Here is a 14,905-nt window from a genome sequence, read left to right as displayed (position 1 = left end):
AGGCTTTCATACTCCCATATTCTGTAGATTTCAATTTCCAGTAGGTAATTATTAGTGATAAACTAGTAACAGTAGCAGTAGCACCAGCAGCAACAACAGAAGTAGTAGAAGTAGTAGTAGTAATGGATCATCCCAGAGCTGAATTGAATTGTTACACCTCTATTTCCTGCATAATAATTAAGTGAAAAAATTATACATGGTTACAAAATTAAGAATCTTTCACTAACAACTAACACCCCATATATTAGAGAGAGAGGGAAAAATAAAGAGGCTTTATATATATCATTCACATTCTTTTCCCCATTGGATGTTGTCTTGCATGTACAGAAACTGGAGCCTATACAGTATCAAAAGTATATTTATATAACAATACAACTTTTCCCACTTTAGAAATGCCAAAAGTGTGGTGTCTACATGCATACATTCATATTTAGTCATATTCATAAGTTTTCCATTACATTTTGAATTTAAATTGCATACATAGGTAAATCAAGTCAAAGTAAGAATTTCTCTTCACATCTTTAAAGCCATTTATGAAAATAGCATCACTGTTTTATGCATATTGTTAGAAGATAACTAAATATTTACATTTGTTTCATGAAAGAAAATATAACAGTCCCAAATTCATGCATATGCTCCTTAAGGACAATTCCTTCTTTAAAACACTCATCATACCATAGCAATTAGTGGTGGTATTCATCAATAATATAAGAGGCACAGAAATACATATTTCAGTTATTTGGTGACCATTTAATATTGTATCTATTTTTAATGTCATGGCCTTCCTAGTCTGATTATAAAATCTTATTAATAAATATGTGGAAACTGATTTTTTCTCTAATTTTATAACTTACATTAGTACATATAAAAAATTATTCTAGATTCACAGCAGCTTAATGCTGTTACCTTATTCCATGACAACATAACTCCATGTGACTTGAATGAACCATACCAGTAGAACAACAACTGTTCTATGCGAGTTTCATCTGTCATTGAATTATTGAAAAGATTAAAATATTTAGAGAAATAGATTGATATACTAATAATTTATAACAACTTATTAAAATTTCAATGAAACAGGACATCATCAGTCTAATACGGTACCTGATTCCAAGATTCATATGTGTTAAATCTTGCAGAGTTGTATGAAAACCGGTTGAAGACTCCAAGTTCCTCCTCATCATCCATCAGTAAGGTGTGGTCTTTATAGCGTTGGTGGTCAAAGCTGTTGACATAAGTATCAGCATTCATCTGCTATTGTACTTAATAAGAAAGAGCATTTTGAATTTTCCAGGTAAAAGCATTATATACTATATCAAATATATCAAAATTATGCAATAAAATTTCAACCTTCTAGTAAAATATGAGTAACAGCAGTCTTACTACAGATAGTCCTGTTTACCTTTCAAAGCAGTGCCATAAGAAATTAAAAGAGTAACATATTGAAAAATAATAACATGAAAATTCTCTCATATTAAAGAAGTGTGTACATAAGTATGCATACATACATTACAGTAATTCATAAGTTGTACACTAACTAAAAGCTTATTTTTTTATTTCAGAGACAGGCACATGAACAGATAAAAATGAACAGAGAAAGACAGACAGACAGACAAATAAAAATAGATACAGAAACAAAAAGAGTACCTGATCCTTTTGTACCACACCCCCATGATGGTAACAACCACAGCAAGGGTGATGATGGTGATAGAGATGAGGCCCACTTTGCTATGAGATGTCATTCCCGGAGATGGTGGCATTTCTTCACTAGGATATCAAGGTAGACACAGTACAGGTAGTTATTTTACTGATTTTTATCACTATGTTAATAATAAACATAGTAACCAAAAAGTAAAAAAAGATAAACAAAATCATCATTATCAATTATACTTATTTCAAGTGAGGATGTCTTATGTTGAAAATCTTAAAGTCAAATGATTCTAAAGGAAATAAATGCTCAAAAAGTTTTCATTATAGGTAGCTGTGATATAAGTCTCTTTCTAGCTGATTCATTTTCAGAAATACGTAAAATAGTAATCAAGATTATATTTTACACTCTGATCTCATTTCATTTGTACTTCATAGACTGTTAATTGTTTCTTGTTGCACTCCTCAAATGTCACTGCCACATACTGATTATATTGTCTCTAATGAAATCATCATATCTAATACTTCATTTCCCATTGGGGATTCCCAAACCAAAACAAAATTTAATAACTTATTTACCATTACTAAAGCTCTGTGATTATTGTACTAACTCTGAATAATGCTTCTTGTAACTTGCAATTACTTATGAATCAAGCAATCAGATAATTCTTATAAGTGGCTGGCTCCTCCAAACTAGGCTTTCTCTAATGGTCATTTGAGCTCAAGTTGCAATTGTGCACCCAGTGTCTTCTGATGATACAACATACCTCTCATTCTATGCAAGACATTCCCATGTATACATTTTGTATATGTTATGACTGACCCCCACAAACTTTTTAATTATTCATGATTAGCTATCTTGACCTTTTGTTTTTTTATTCATATATTTTAAATGACTAAGAATAAGTAAACAAGCATTACAGTAACTAACCACTCAAACTTTACTGCAAGATGTGATCAGACATAATTTTCTTAAGTAAAGAATTATCATAACAGTGATGTGAAAATGTACCTTACCTTTCTGCATCAAATTTGTAATCCTCTTCTTCATTTGTTGTCTTGGGTCTTGTCATATTTTGTGAAAAGCTTGGAGATGAAGAAGTTTCGGGAAAAATAGGAAGGAGACCAATCGGGGGAACTGCATTCTGTATGTCAGAATCATTAGTGGATGCTGCTTCAGTAGCTGACTCTTTCTGCTGTGCTTTAGGCTGATTTTTAGACTTTGTTTTAGGCTGCCTGAATTTTAACTTTGGCTTTGTTTCATGTGTTTCAGGTTTTGTCTTTGATTCTGTGATAGTTTTCTTTGGGATCTTGTCTTCATGATTTGTTTCTTGAATTGTTTTTGACTGTGTCTTAGATTCATGTTTGGATTGTGCTTTTGAATCTAACTGAGCAATAGAAGAGACTACCCCCTGTCTGTCAGAGTCATCAGTGGCTATTTCAGTAGTTGACCCTTCTTGCTGTAGTTTAGGCTGATCTTTAGACTTTGTTTTAGGCTGCTTGAATTTTAACTTTGGCTTTGTTTCATGTGTTTTAGGTTTTGTCTTTGATTCTGTGGTAGTTTTCTTTGGGAGCTTGTCTTCAGAATTTGTTTCCTGACTTGTCTTTGACTGTGTCTTGGATTCAAGTTTGGATTGTGCTTTGGAATCTAACTGAGGAATAGGAGAGACTGCCTTTTGTTTGTCAGAATCATCAGTGGCTACTTCAGTAGCTGACTCTTCTTGTTGTGGTTTAGATTGATCTTCAGACTTTCTTTTGGGGTGTTCAGGTTTTAATTTTGGCCTTGGTTCTTGATGCACTTCAGAGTCTGGATTAGATTCATTGGCAGTTTTTTCTGCCTTCTGGCTGTCAGAGTCATCAGTGGCTGCTTCAGTAGCAGACTCTTCTTGCTGTGGTTTTGGTTGGTCTTCAGACTTTCTTTTGGGCTGTTCAGGTTTTAATTTTGGCTTTGGTTCTTGATGCATTTCAGGGTCTGGATTAGATTCATTAGTAGTTTTTTCTGCCTTCTGGCTGTCAGAGTCATCAGTGGCTGCTTCAGTAGCTGACTCTTCTTGCTGTGGTTTAGATTGATCTTCAGACTTTCTTTTGGGCTGTTCAGGTTTTAATTTTGTCTTTGGTTCTTGATGTGTTTCAGGGTCTGGATTAGATTTGGTGGTAGTTTTTTCTGTGAGCTTGTCCTCAGGATTTGTTTTGGGGCTTGTCTTTGGGGGTGTTTCTGATTCAGATTTAGGCTGTGCTTTGAACTCTGATTTTGGCAGTGATTCAGTCTGTGTCTTGGACTGTGATTTAAGCTGTGTTTTCAATACTGATTTTGGGTTTGTTTTTGGTGTCAATTCAAGCTTTGTCATGATAACTGGAGGCTTTGTTTTGTTTGCTGGCTTAGTTTTAGGCCTTGTGTTGGGTGCTGGTTTTTGCTGCATCCTGGGTCCTGGTGTACCCTTCCTTCTACTGTCTTCTGCCAACTTCATAGGTCCCAATGGTACTGTCTCTTGGCTTTTCACTCCACCCTCACCTTTAGGAAGGGTCTTCATATTTGCTTCCCCAGAAGTCACTAAGTCTGAATACTCCTCTGATTGCATCTTGTCATTATTTTGTGACTGGTCTGCTGTGACATCTGACTGAGAGCCATCATCAGGCTTTGCTGGAGGAGAAACAAAAGTAAATGTTGCAGTACTATCTTGCATTGTTCTTGTTTCATTCCTTGTTTGCAGTGCCTTTTGACAATTTTAATCTTACTTTCCTCATCCTCAGGGGTGTGTACTAAATGTTTTTTAGTGCTGGTACTCAAAGAAGAGAGAGAGAGAGAGAGAGAGAGAGAGAGAGAGAGAGAGAGAGAGAGAGAGAGAGAGAGAGAGAGAGAGAGAGAGAGAGAGAGAGAGAGAGAGAGAGAGTAAATAAATAAAGAAATAAATGAAGTTCAGCCACAAAGATACCAATGTTTAAATGATGTTGCCAAATCCAAAGTAGGTAAATTTTATCATGTTTAAACCTGTATTTTTATTGATTGGTGGTCTTGTGACATTTCATGATTCTTAAAACACTGAATTTTGATGGGACACCCATTTATAAACTTGCATAACTGGAAAACAAGGCATGCTTAATATCTTGACTGAGTGGACTTTTCAGCACTGCAAAAGTTGGGTCATATGGTATAGGAGCATAACAAGCAGTAAAGGAAGCAGGTGCTTGAGCATTCAATACTTCCTATCTAATGTGTGTGAGTAAGGTGCAGCGCATTCTGAGGCAAGCGAGGATCACCTCCTCACGCCTTGAGGGACAGTCAGAGGTGGTCCACTCACCCAGGGTGATTTTGATGGTGCTGAAGTGGAGGTTGTTCCAATAACTTTGCCACAGGAGTGTAACTGATAATTTTGCAAATGAGAGAAATGACTGCAGTTATCAACAAAGGTTCCACACTCCATCAAACTTTGCAGTGGATCTGGCCAGCAAGTCAACCTGTTCATTCCCATAATCCAGGCACCCAGACCAAAGAGAAAGACTTACAATACAACTTGAGTTTAGTTTATTGATGATGTTGCCCTGGATTTCATTCACACTCATGTAGCCAGACTATATTGCCTGAAGGCTTGATATACATCAGAGAAATTTACTGTTAGATTAGGATTTGATACTAATATGATCTTGATCATATTAGTCATAGACAAGATCATAGATTGTCTATGATCTTGTCAATAGCAAAGGTCCAGAACAAAACACCAACATATAGGAAAGCAGTCTGAAGCTGAAGGTACATTTACACAATCATACACTCACACCAAAGCACTCATCTCTTCATGGAGCCATCCATGTAACAGTTTCCTTTTGCTTTGAGAGCTGGTTTGTGATAGTGGATTGCACATGCTGCCCATGTGCAACCCACTATCACAAACACTGTCAAAGCTGATGCCCATCAGCTGGCATAGGTAATAGATCCTGACAGACAGATGCAGACAGCACCGTGAATGTGGATGGTTTTAAGCTCGTAAGGTCGGATCGGAGAAGTGTAGAAAAGGAGAAAGGAGGCGGAGTTGCAGTCTATGTGAACCATAGATGGTGTTCACAGGTTACCGTCAAGGAAAGCCAATGTGTGAAGGACATCGAATATTTGGTGGTATCATGTCGGCCTTTCTACCTCCCACGGGAATTCGGTAAAGTTGATTTATTTATCGTTTACATTCCTCCTGACGCTGATGAGTCTGTTGCAGCTGAAACTTTAGAAAACTGTATCAACAAATATGAAAATGAGTGTCCGGTGAGCGTCAAGATAATATTGGGTGACTTCAACCACTGTGACTTTCAGGAAAAGGTACCAACATACGTACAAACGGTTAAGTGCCCCACAAGAGGAAACAGAACACTAGATAAGCTGTTCTGTAATGTTAAGGAGAGTTATCGTGTTTTAAAAAGGCCCCCCCTAGGTAATGGAGACCATAATATGTTGTTCTGTGTGCCAGTGTATAAACAAGTTCTGAAGAGAGAAAAGTGTGAACAGGTAACAATTAGAAAATGGGATGAAGATAGCAGCATGAAACTTCAAGCATGTTTCGAGTGTACCGACTGGTCTGTTCTTATAGACAATGAGATGGATATCAATACAAGCGTAGACATCTTTAATTCCTATTTTCAGTTCTGTTTTGATATGCTAGTACCTACAAAAGTAATCAAGATATACCCTAATAATAAACCGTGGGTGACTAAAGAATTGAAAACTATGTTGAATGAAAAAAGAAGGTACATGGTTAACGGTGATAGCACACAACAAAAAGCAGTACAAAAGAAAATCAATAAGAAAATAACTGACTCAAAAAAGGACTATAAAGAAAAGATCGAGGGTTTATTTAGAACGAACAGTACTAAAGATGCGTGGATAGGACTGAAAACTTTATGCGGACATAAAGAAAAGACAAATATACCATATCCACAAGACATAACCACTTACGTTAACGAAATGAATTCCTTCTTTGCTAGGTTTGAGAGGTATAATTTTAGTGAGGAGTGTAATAATATTATATCAGACACTCAGAACATTTCAAGTGAAAAGATTTTAATAACAGAAAAATGTGTATTGCAATCCCTAAAGCGGGTTCGAGCTAGCAAGGCGACAGGTCCTGACGGTGTGCCAGCCAGGGCACTCAAGTGTTGTGCAGAACAGTTAGCTCCAGTGCTGAGGTCACTCTTTCAGCACTCTATAGACCACGGTATCGTGCCACTCAAATGGAAGGAGTCCGAAATTAAACCCATTGCGAAAGTGAAATTTCCCAAAGTTTTTAATGACTTTAGACCCGTTGTTTTAACTTCCAATATCATGAAATGCTTAGAAGATATTTTAAGGAATATTATATGTGACAGTGTTGACAATTTTAAGGGCCCCTTTCAATTTGCATATTGTAAAAACAGATGTGTTCAAGATGCAAGTTTAACTTTAATGAATGAATTAAGTAAACATTTGGATAAACAAAATACACAAGCTAGAATCTTGTATGTGGACTTCAGTTCTGCATTTAACACTATGCAACCCCACATTCTTTTAAACAAATTAATAGCAATGAACGTAAATAGCTATGTTTTGAGATGGATTTTTAGTTTTTTAAGTGAAAGACCTCAGTATACCACGTTGTACAATGTTAAGTCCAATATATTAACAACTAACACAGGAGCTCCACAAGGCTGCGTCATGTCCCCTGTTCTTTTCAGCCTATACACTGACGACTGTAGAAGTGTATGTAGTAATTGTACAATTGTTAAATATGCTGACGACACTGTAATACTTGGTAAAATTTCGGATGATAAGTGTGATGAATATGTGTCCCAAGTCAACCAATTTGTGGATTGGTGCAAATCAAACTATCTTGATCTCAACATAAAGAAAACCAAAGAGATGATCATAGATTATAGAACCAAAAATCGCAGCATACCTGATCCTATTATAATTGATTCAGAAACTGTAGACCGAGTAGAAGAGTACAAATATTTAGGTCTTATGATTGATAATCAACTAAAAGGTAGTGCAAATACCAATATGGTATTCAAGAAATGTAAGCAGAGACTTTATTTTTTACGTATTTTAAACAACCTGCATGTAGATAGACATATAATTAGCCTCTTTTATAAGTCCACAATAGAGTCACTATTAGGTTTCTCCTTAACCACTTGGTATGGCAAGCTAACATGTCATGATAAAAGTAAGCTTAAAAAGATTGTGCGAAAATCACGGAAATTAGGTGCAGAAACAAAACCATTAGATAAGCTGTTCCTTGAACAATCTATGAAGCAGGTTGAAAAAATCATGAACGATTCATTTCATCCCCTCCACTCCTGCTATGTATTCCTCAGGTCAGGCAGAAGATTAGCTCTGCCGACTCAACGCACGAACAGATATAAGAACTCATTTGTGCCAAAAAGCATCATGCTCTATAATCACCAACACTAAAACAGCAATTGTGCAATAGATGTGTGACTGTGATATATCTAATACATGTATGTAACCTTAGTATGATGTGCAATTATCTTAACTTTCAATCATTTTAACTTTTATTTTGTAAATACTTTTTAACATAATTTTTATATACTTTTACTCAACTTATATTGTACGGAGCTCTGGCCAAAGCAAATTTCAATTTGTAAGCTTATTATGCTGCATCTTGACAATAAAGTTATCTATCTATCTATCTATCTACACCTATAAGACTGTAAACAGCTTTCTGCCTTATAATGGCATGAGGAGACTTCTGGGATGCTTTAAGTAGCAGAGCATCACATCACACTGACAGTGGTGGCATGTTGGTCATCATCACATGTGCTACAGATGTGGGGTGTACTGGAGGTCACTTACATAAGGCCGCGTTCACACCAAGCGAGTCGCGTCGCGTCAAGTCAAGGCAAGTCATCATGCGTCATGAATCGCCACCCGAGTTTAACATTAATTTGTATGTATATTTGAAAAAACCGTTCACACCAAGCGAGTCGCGTCGCGTCAAGTCACGGCGCGTCGCGTCGCGTCGAGTCACAGATAGGGCTGGACCCATTTTCTACATAAGTCACAGCGAGTCCGTCGTTGCGGGAGCATGATGGAAGTGGAATTCCTGATAAATTTAGTTCGAGAACGCCCTCCCATATATGATCCTAGTGACCGCAACCACCGGGATCGGGATGTCATAGCTGCCCTGTGGAAGGAGGTTGCTGCTGCAATGAAGAGTACAGGTAAGACTACAGTTTTATTCACTATGAACTATACACTAGGCTATGAACTTTACATTACTAGATCATTCGGTGTTGCCACTCAAGAGCTCCAGCTGGGGAAACAAAGTATTCTTTCAAGGTATCACGAACTGCCATGGCTTCTCTTGTAGGCCTCGTGCTTGTTGCTGTCAGGTTTGAGTTTAGAAAGTTGTATTGTGTTGTATCACTAACATCATCACTTGGAGGAGAGTAGTTGAAATTGTTTTCATGTTGAATGAAATTATGAAGTACACAAATACTTTTCACCAGTGATTCAGATACTTCAACACTAGTCATCATCAATGTATGAAGTACACCAAATTTCTGAGCTAGCATTCCAAAGGCACACTCTACTGTTCTTCTAGCCCTACTGATCCGATAGTTATATACTCTTTTGGAGTAGTCCAAGTCCTTTCTAGGATATGGTCTCATCAGATTAGGCTTGAGAGGAAAAGCTGCATCTCCCACAAGAAAGAAAGAAAGTTCATGGATCCATATTCGTTGTTTCTTCTTACGTCTGCGACGACGAAGCCACAACAAAGCAGCTACTTCAGCCAGGGAACATGCATCCATTCTCCATGAAATTACCCAGGTCACTGAGTGCTGACTTGACGCGGGCTGACGCAGTCGGTGTGAACGGAGATGAGTCAAAATGAATCGCATCAAATGACGCTCTTGACTTGACGCGACGCGACTCGTTTGGTGTGAATGCGGCCTTAGAGAGGCGCACTTCGTCAATGACTCCACAAGAGAAGTCAGGGAATATATTTGGTGAGGCCATGGACAAATCAACAGTAGTCACGGTACCAGTTCGATATCTACACAAGGCTACGTACTTCTTCTCTTCGCACATTTAACCTTTCATTTCCCCATTGCTAATGATATTACAATTACCTATTATCAGCTGGTTGCCTGGAGGCCGACTAAATACGGGTATTAAGAAATCATCAGAAATGGTTGCATTTGGAGGCAACAAGAGGAAGCAAATAACACTGAATTTCATCCTGCACATTCATCTGTTTCTCGTACACTAACTGTACAACTCTAAAAATAGTAGTGCCTACATAAAAGAGAAAAGACAACCACTAAAAAGGAATAGACATGACGTTTCATTATGCTGGATCCGTAAGTAAGAATTTTCTGCATTGAGTATTCATATATGCATTAGTACACTGATACTATCTATCAGTATTGGTATTTGCATTCAACTTTACATTATTTATCTGTATTTGTATAAAATGAAGGAATACTTAAAACTATAGAACCTGAAATGTTCCCTACCATCCAATATTGATATTCGTGACCAAAATGAGAAACTCTATACTGTCACAAATATTTAAAGCTATTTAAGGAAATACATTGTTATCTGGATGCAATGTATCCAGAAGTCGTATTCTATAATGAAAGCATTTTCTTGCTTGGAAATGAAAATTTTGTGCTTACAAAATCTAACACATTAACATTTGTTTCGGTATTTACAATATACTCGTAATGTTCTATGTGCTATATTGTCAAACATGGTAACACTCTGCAGTTCCCTATCTCGGTATTAATAAAGAAAATTTAAATTCAATACCAAAACAAATAATTATACAACGCGTCTTAGACTACTTGTAATTCAACGCATGTGAGAGGCGTGCTACTCTTCCCCTTTCTTGCGTGGAAACCACTCCGTGTATGAAATATATATATATATATATATATATATATATATATATATATATATATATATATATATATATATATATATATATATATATATATATATATAATTAGAGACGTCGCAGTGAGGCTGGTAGATACCTATCAGCGCCAGCATTTTTAATTGTCTCCGATTTCCTGGGGCAAAGGGGTGTCTTAGCTAAATTTGAAATCGATGTGCAGGAAAAGTACAGCATGAATTGCTGCACAAGTGTATCTAAAATTAAAAACATAACCCTTAATATTAATATTCATACTTACTGGTGAATGATAAGGCTTTGTTAATTGAATTATAAGATAAAACTAAAAATAGGTAATGATTTTTTTTTTAAGTAAGTATGAACAGTAAAAATAAAAGGATGTTGATTTCGGCTTGTGCATTTTATCTGGGAATGTTGAAAAATATTAGATATCACTGACACGTCCTGTATATGAAAGTAATTAGTGAAAAAAAAAAAACAGCACCGCTGGCGGACGTACGACGTACTTATCTTGATCATGATTCTTCAGTTAAAGAAAGCGCCGCGCGCCTTTAGGAAGGAGTGTAAAGTGTAAACAATAGCCTCTCAGTTCTGCCGATACAAAGGCCTTTACTTTGCTTTACTATATCCAGAATAGGGTATAGCTCGTTCTTTCAGGAATTTTCTTAATTCCGCTGTAGTCCATGATTGTGGCGGTGATGTATCCATTGTGCAGGGTAGTCGAGTAAGCGTGGTCCTGTGTTTTGGTTTGCTCGCTGCCCAAGTACCTGAGGATAGTGATCGTACCGCAAAAATAAAGTCTCTGATACAGAATTATATTTTCTTTACATTAAATGGATTTGCCTGTTGTTTAGTACATGAAAATGCAAGTATATATTAGTATACTTCCATTGAGGTCAGTAGAAAATTACAGATTGCCTGCCTTGATACACTTATAGGCTCTTTTACGAATATCATCTGAAATTATGAATAGAGGCTCAAACAATGTCATGTGCTGTCAGTTATCACGAAATTAATTGACTTAAAATTCAGACGCATTACTGTGCAACGATACACCTTTGTAAGTTTGTAAAACCTTGCCCCAAAAAGTATTTATTTTCCGGCGAGAATTAAAAATTCTGGCGCTATCTGGTATCAAAACGCTCACTGCGATAGGATAGCGCACGGAGAGGTCAAGTGGCTCCACGAGGAGCAGACCATCACTACCCCTTTCGTAAACCCTTCCGCTTGTTTATGCTTTAATACATCGTTTTTCTATGCTATTGTATCAGTTATTGGCTATGGGATTAGATAAGATTTTCTATTATCATATGAAAAGTCATACGACCAGATTATCAAAAATAACATCTTCCCCCTCCCACGTGGAAACTACTCTTCGTGTAGGGGGGAACGCGAAGGAGGGACACTGGCCAAGGGCAACAAAAATCCATAAAAAAAATAAATAAATAAAAAAAAAAATGCCCACTGAAATACCAGTCCCATAAAAGGGTCAAAGCAGTAGTCAAAAACTGATGGATAAGAGTCTTGAAACCTCCCTCTTGAAGGAATTCAAGTCATAGTAAGGTGGAAATACAGAAGCAGGCAGGGAGTTCCAGAGTTTACCAGAGAAAGGGATGAATGATTGAGAATACTGGTTAACTCTTGCGTTAGAGAGGTGGACAGAATAGCTACATACATACATCCTGATTCAGGCTGTGTTACATGCGTTGGAAGAATCTTTAAGGGTTTTCGTGTTGAAGTTTAGGAAAACGATATACCGGCTGCAATGTATATGGCTGCAATAATAGATCTACGGTAAAGATAATGACATTAAATCTCAACTGACACATAGATGAATGTATGCATGTATTTGCGCATTTGTTAGTCATTAAATTAGTTATATTAGGATAACTTTGAACTAGGGAAACCGGATGTATAACTGAAAAAAATAATAAATAAATAAACATATATATATATATATATATATATATATATATATATATATATATATATATATATATATATATATATATATATATATATATATATATATATATTATGAACACTTTACACGTTACAAAGAAGCATTTTTCATAGAAAACGTAACAAATAAAATGATACTAAGGAAGACGTTTTCATATCCCAAGATTTGATTCTGCTGGATTGTTTCCAAGGAGTCTATATACACTTGAATCACCACCTTAGTTTGTCGTTTGTCGTCAAAAGAAGCTTCTCTAGACGCCTTGGTTGCTTCCCAAGGTACCCCATATCGGTAGCTCGAGAGTTAGGATTCTTCATAGTTTACATAATGCTGATGTTCTTGTATGTTTACTGGTATCACAGCAACATACGGCTGATGTACTACCTCCATATAGGAAACGCAGCTTGGGAGTGTGTTACATAACGTCACGACATAATCGCCCTAATAATTCACAACGTATTGCATTTAAATATTACGTCGTACGTAGTATTCATATAGAGACCAAGAATCAAGAATGAGTTTAAGTCCCAATCCGTGGTAGTGTTTGAACCTTACCCGATCTCCTCCTATCCGCTGGCCTCGGAGAACCCCAGTACCGCGTTCATTACATAGCACACCATAACCGCCATTCACACCAAGGCTCACCTGTTGTTGCTCCATCTGCCCTTTGGCACACTCCAGCTGCTATTAAAATAACCACGACTGCCTTCCATCTCATGATCGTAAGAGTACGCGGCACAGGTGACTCCCAAATGGTGACCTTTAGTTGGAGGCAGATCACGTCTGCATCTTATCTTTACTGATTGGCACGATAAAACGGAATAATTGTGACGAGTTATCTTTCATCACATGAGTATTGACACACTAGTCCACTTATTGTAAATATGATTGTTATTTCAGCTGTCATCTTCACCTTCATCATCCTTATTGTACACATCTATGCTTAAATTATGATGTAGGCTACTTGTTTTGGAATAATCTTTGTTGTTGAGTTCAACAGAATCACATGCAACTCCTTCCCTGATTTATGACGCGCATTACAGAACTGATGATAAGTAAAAGCTATCGTAATAGATAATTTGATAAGTGATTATGGGATTATATCTTCCATCCATCCCCCTCTCTCTCTCTCTCTCTCTCTCTCTCTCTCTCTCTCTCTCTCTCTCTCTCTCTCTCTCTCTCTCTCATTAACTTTTAAGGATCACATTTCCTATCTCAGCATCGAACTCGCCAGATCCCTGGTACTCCTATCTCAACCCACTAACCTCTCCTCTAACTGACTGTCTTCAGCCTCTCTCTCTCATCGCCGCAATGTTGCATCTCTAGCTGCTAACTGCTCTTCTGATCTTGCTAACTGCATGCCTCCCCTCCTCCCGCGGCCTCGCTGCACAATATTTTCTTCTTTCTCTCACCCCTATTCTGTCCACCTCTTTAATGCAAAAGTTAACCAGTATTCTCAATCACTCATCCCTTTCTCTGGTAAACTCTGGAACTCCCTGCCTGCTTCTGTATTTCCACCTTCCTATGACTTGAATTCCTTCAAGAGGGAAGTTTCAAGACACTTATCCTTCAATTTTTGTCTTCCACTTTGGAACCTTTTCTGGGACTGGCATCTCAGTGATTTTTTTTTTATTGGATTTTTGTTGCCCTTGGCCAGTGTCCCTCATACATAAAAAAAAATAATAATTGCTCACATATATCCTCACCTGCCTAATAGTAGCTCTATTTGTGAACCACCTCAACCGCCTCATCTCATGACAGACAAGACCTATCAGAATTATCACAGGCAGTGATTACCTCGCTCATACCTCCTCATTGTTTAAACAGACGGAAACCCTGAAGATATCTAACATCTGTAAACTGCACACTGCCTCTTGTCTCTATCTCTAATCACCAACAAATAAACAAACAATCATTCCCATGGGCATCCTACCAAATATTACCAACTCTTTTGCCCCTCGATCCTCATCACCTCACTCTCTTTAAGCACGCATACATACATACATACATACATACATACATACATACATACATACATACATACATACACACGCAATGTAACAAATAAAACGATATTAAAGAAGATGGATTAAAGATTGGATAGACAAGAGAGAGAGAGAGAGAGAGAGAGAGAGAGAGAGAGAGAGAGAGAGAGAGAGAGAGAGAGAGAGTCTAATAAGTCACATAGAGTTACATAGAGTTATATAGAAAAACAGGTCACAACAGATCTTGGGGTCCTCACGAAGTGACCTGACCTAGGACTACTAAAACAATAGTAGAAAAAAAGGACAGGAAAGCAGAAGGCTCTCTCCCCACCCTCCACTCCCTCCAGCATAAGTCGTACAGGAAAACAAGTCGGAAAGAAATATCTTACGGGGTTAGAGAAGGAAAAACCCGA

At 37.3% G+C, this 14,905-nt stretch overlaps 1 protein-coding gene across 1 annotated transcript in view; it reads right to left on the bottom strand.

Moving 5' to 3' along the window:
* The window catches only part of LOC135101513 (titin-like), a 13,494-nt gene extending 182 nt beyond the window's left edge, over positions 1–13,312 (bottom strand). Inside the window, exons 1-4 of the mRNA XM_064005588.1 lie at positions 13,153–13,312; positions 2,665–4,288; positions 1,648–1,767; positions 1–1,225 (exon numbers count right to left, since the gene is read on the bottom strand). The exon at positions 1–1,225 is cut by the window's left edge and continues 182 nt beyond it. Coding sequence (XP_063861658.1) covers positions 1,093–1,225; positions 1,648–1,767; positions 2,665–4,288; positions 13,153–13,225 — 1,950 coding nt within the window. The 5' untranslated portion in view covers positions 13,226–13,312 and the 3' untranslated portion in view covers positions 1–1,092. The remainder of the gene's footprint in view (positions 1,226–1,647; positions 1,768–2,664; positions 4,289–13,152) is intronic.
* Between the last annotated feature and the right edge of the window lie 1,593 nt (positions 13,313–14,905).

Source organism: Scylla paramamosain, chromosome 6 (genome assembly GCF_035594125.1).
Source record: "Scylla paramamosain isolate STU-SP2022 chromosome 6, ASM3559412v1, whole genome shotgun sequence".
NCBI classification, from domain to species: Eukaryota; Metazoa; Arthropoda; class Malacostraca; order Decapoda; family Portunidae; genus Scylla; species Scylla paramamosain.
The sequence above is the reverse complement of the archived record's forward strand: the minus strand, read 5'-3'. Positions and strand labels throughout refer to the sequence as shown.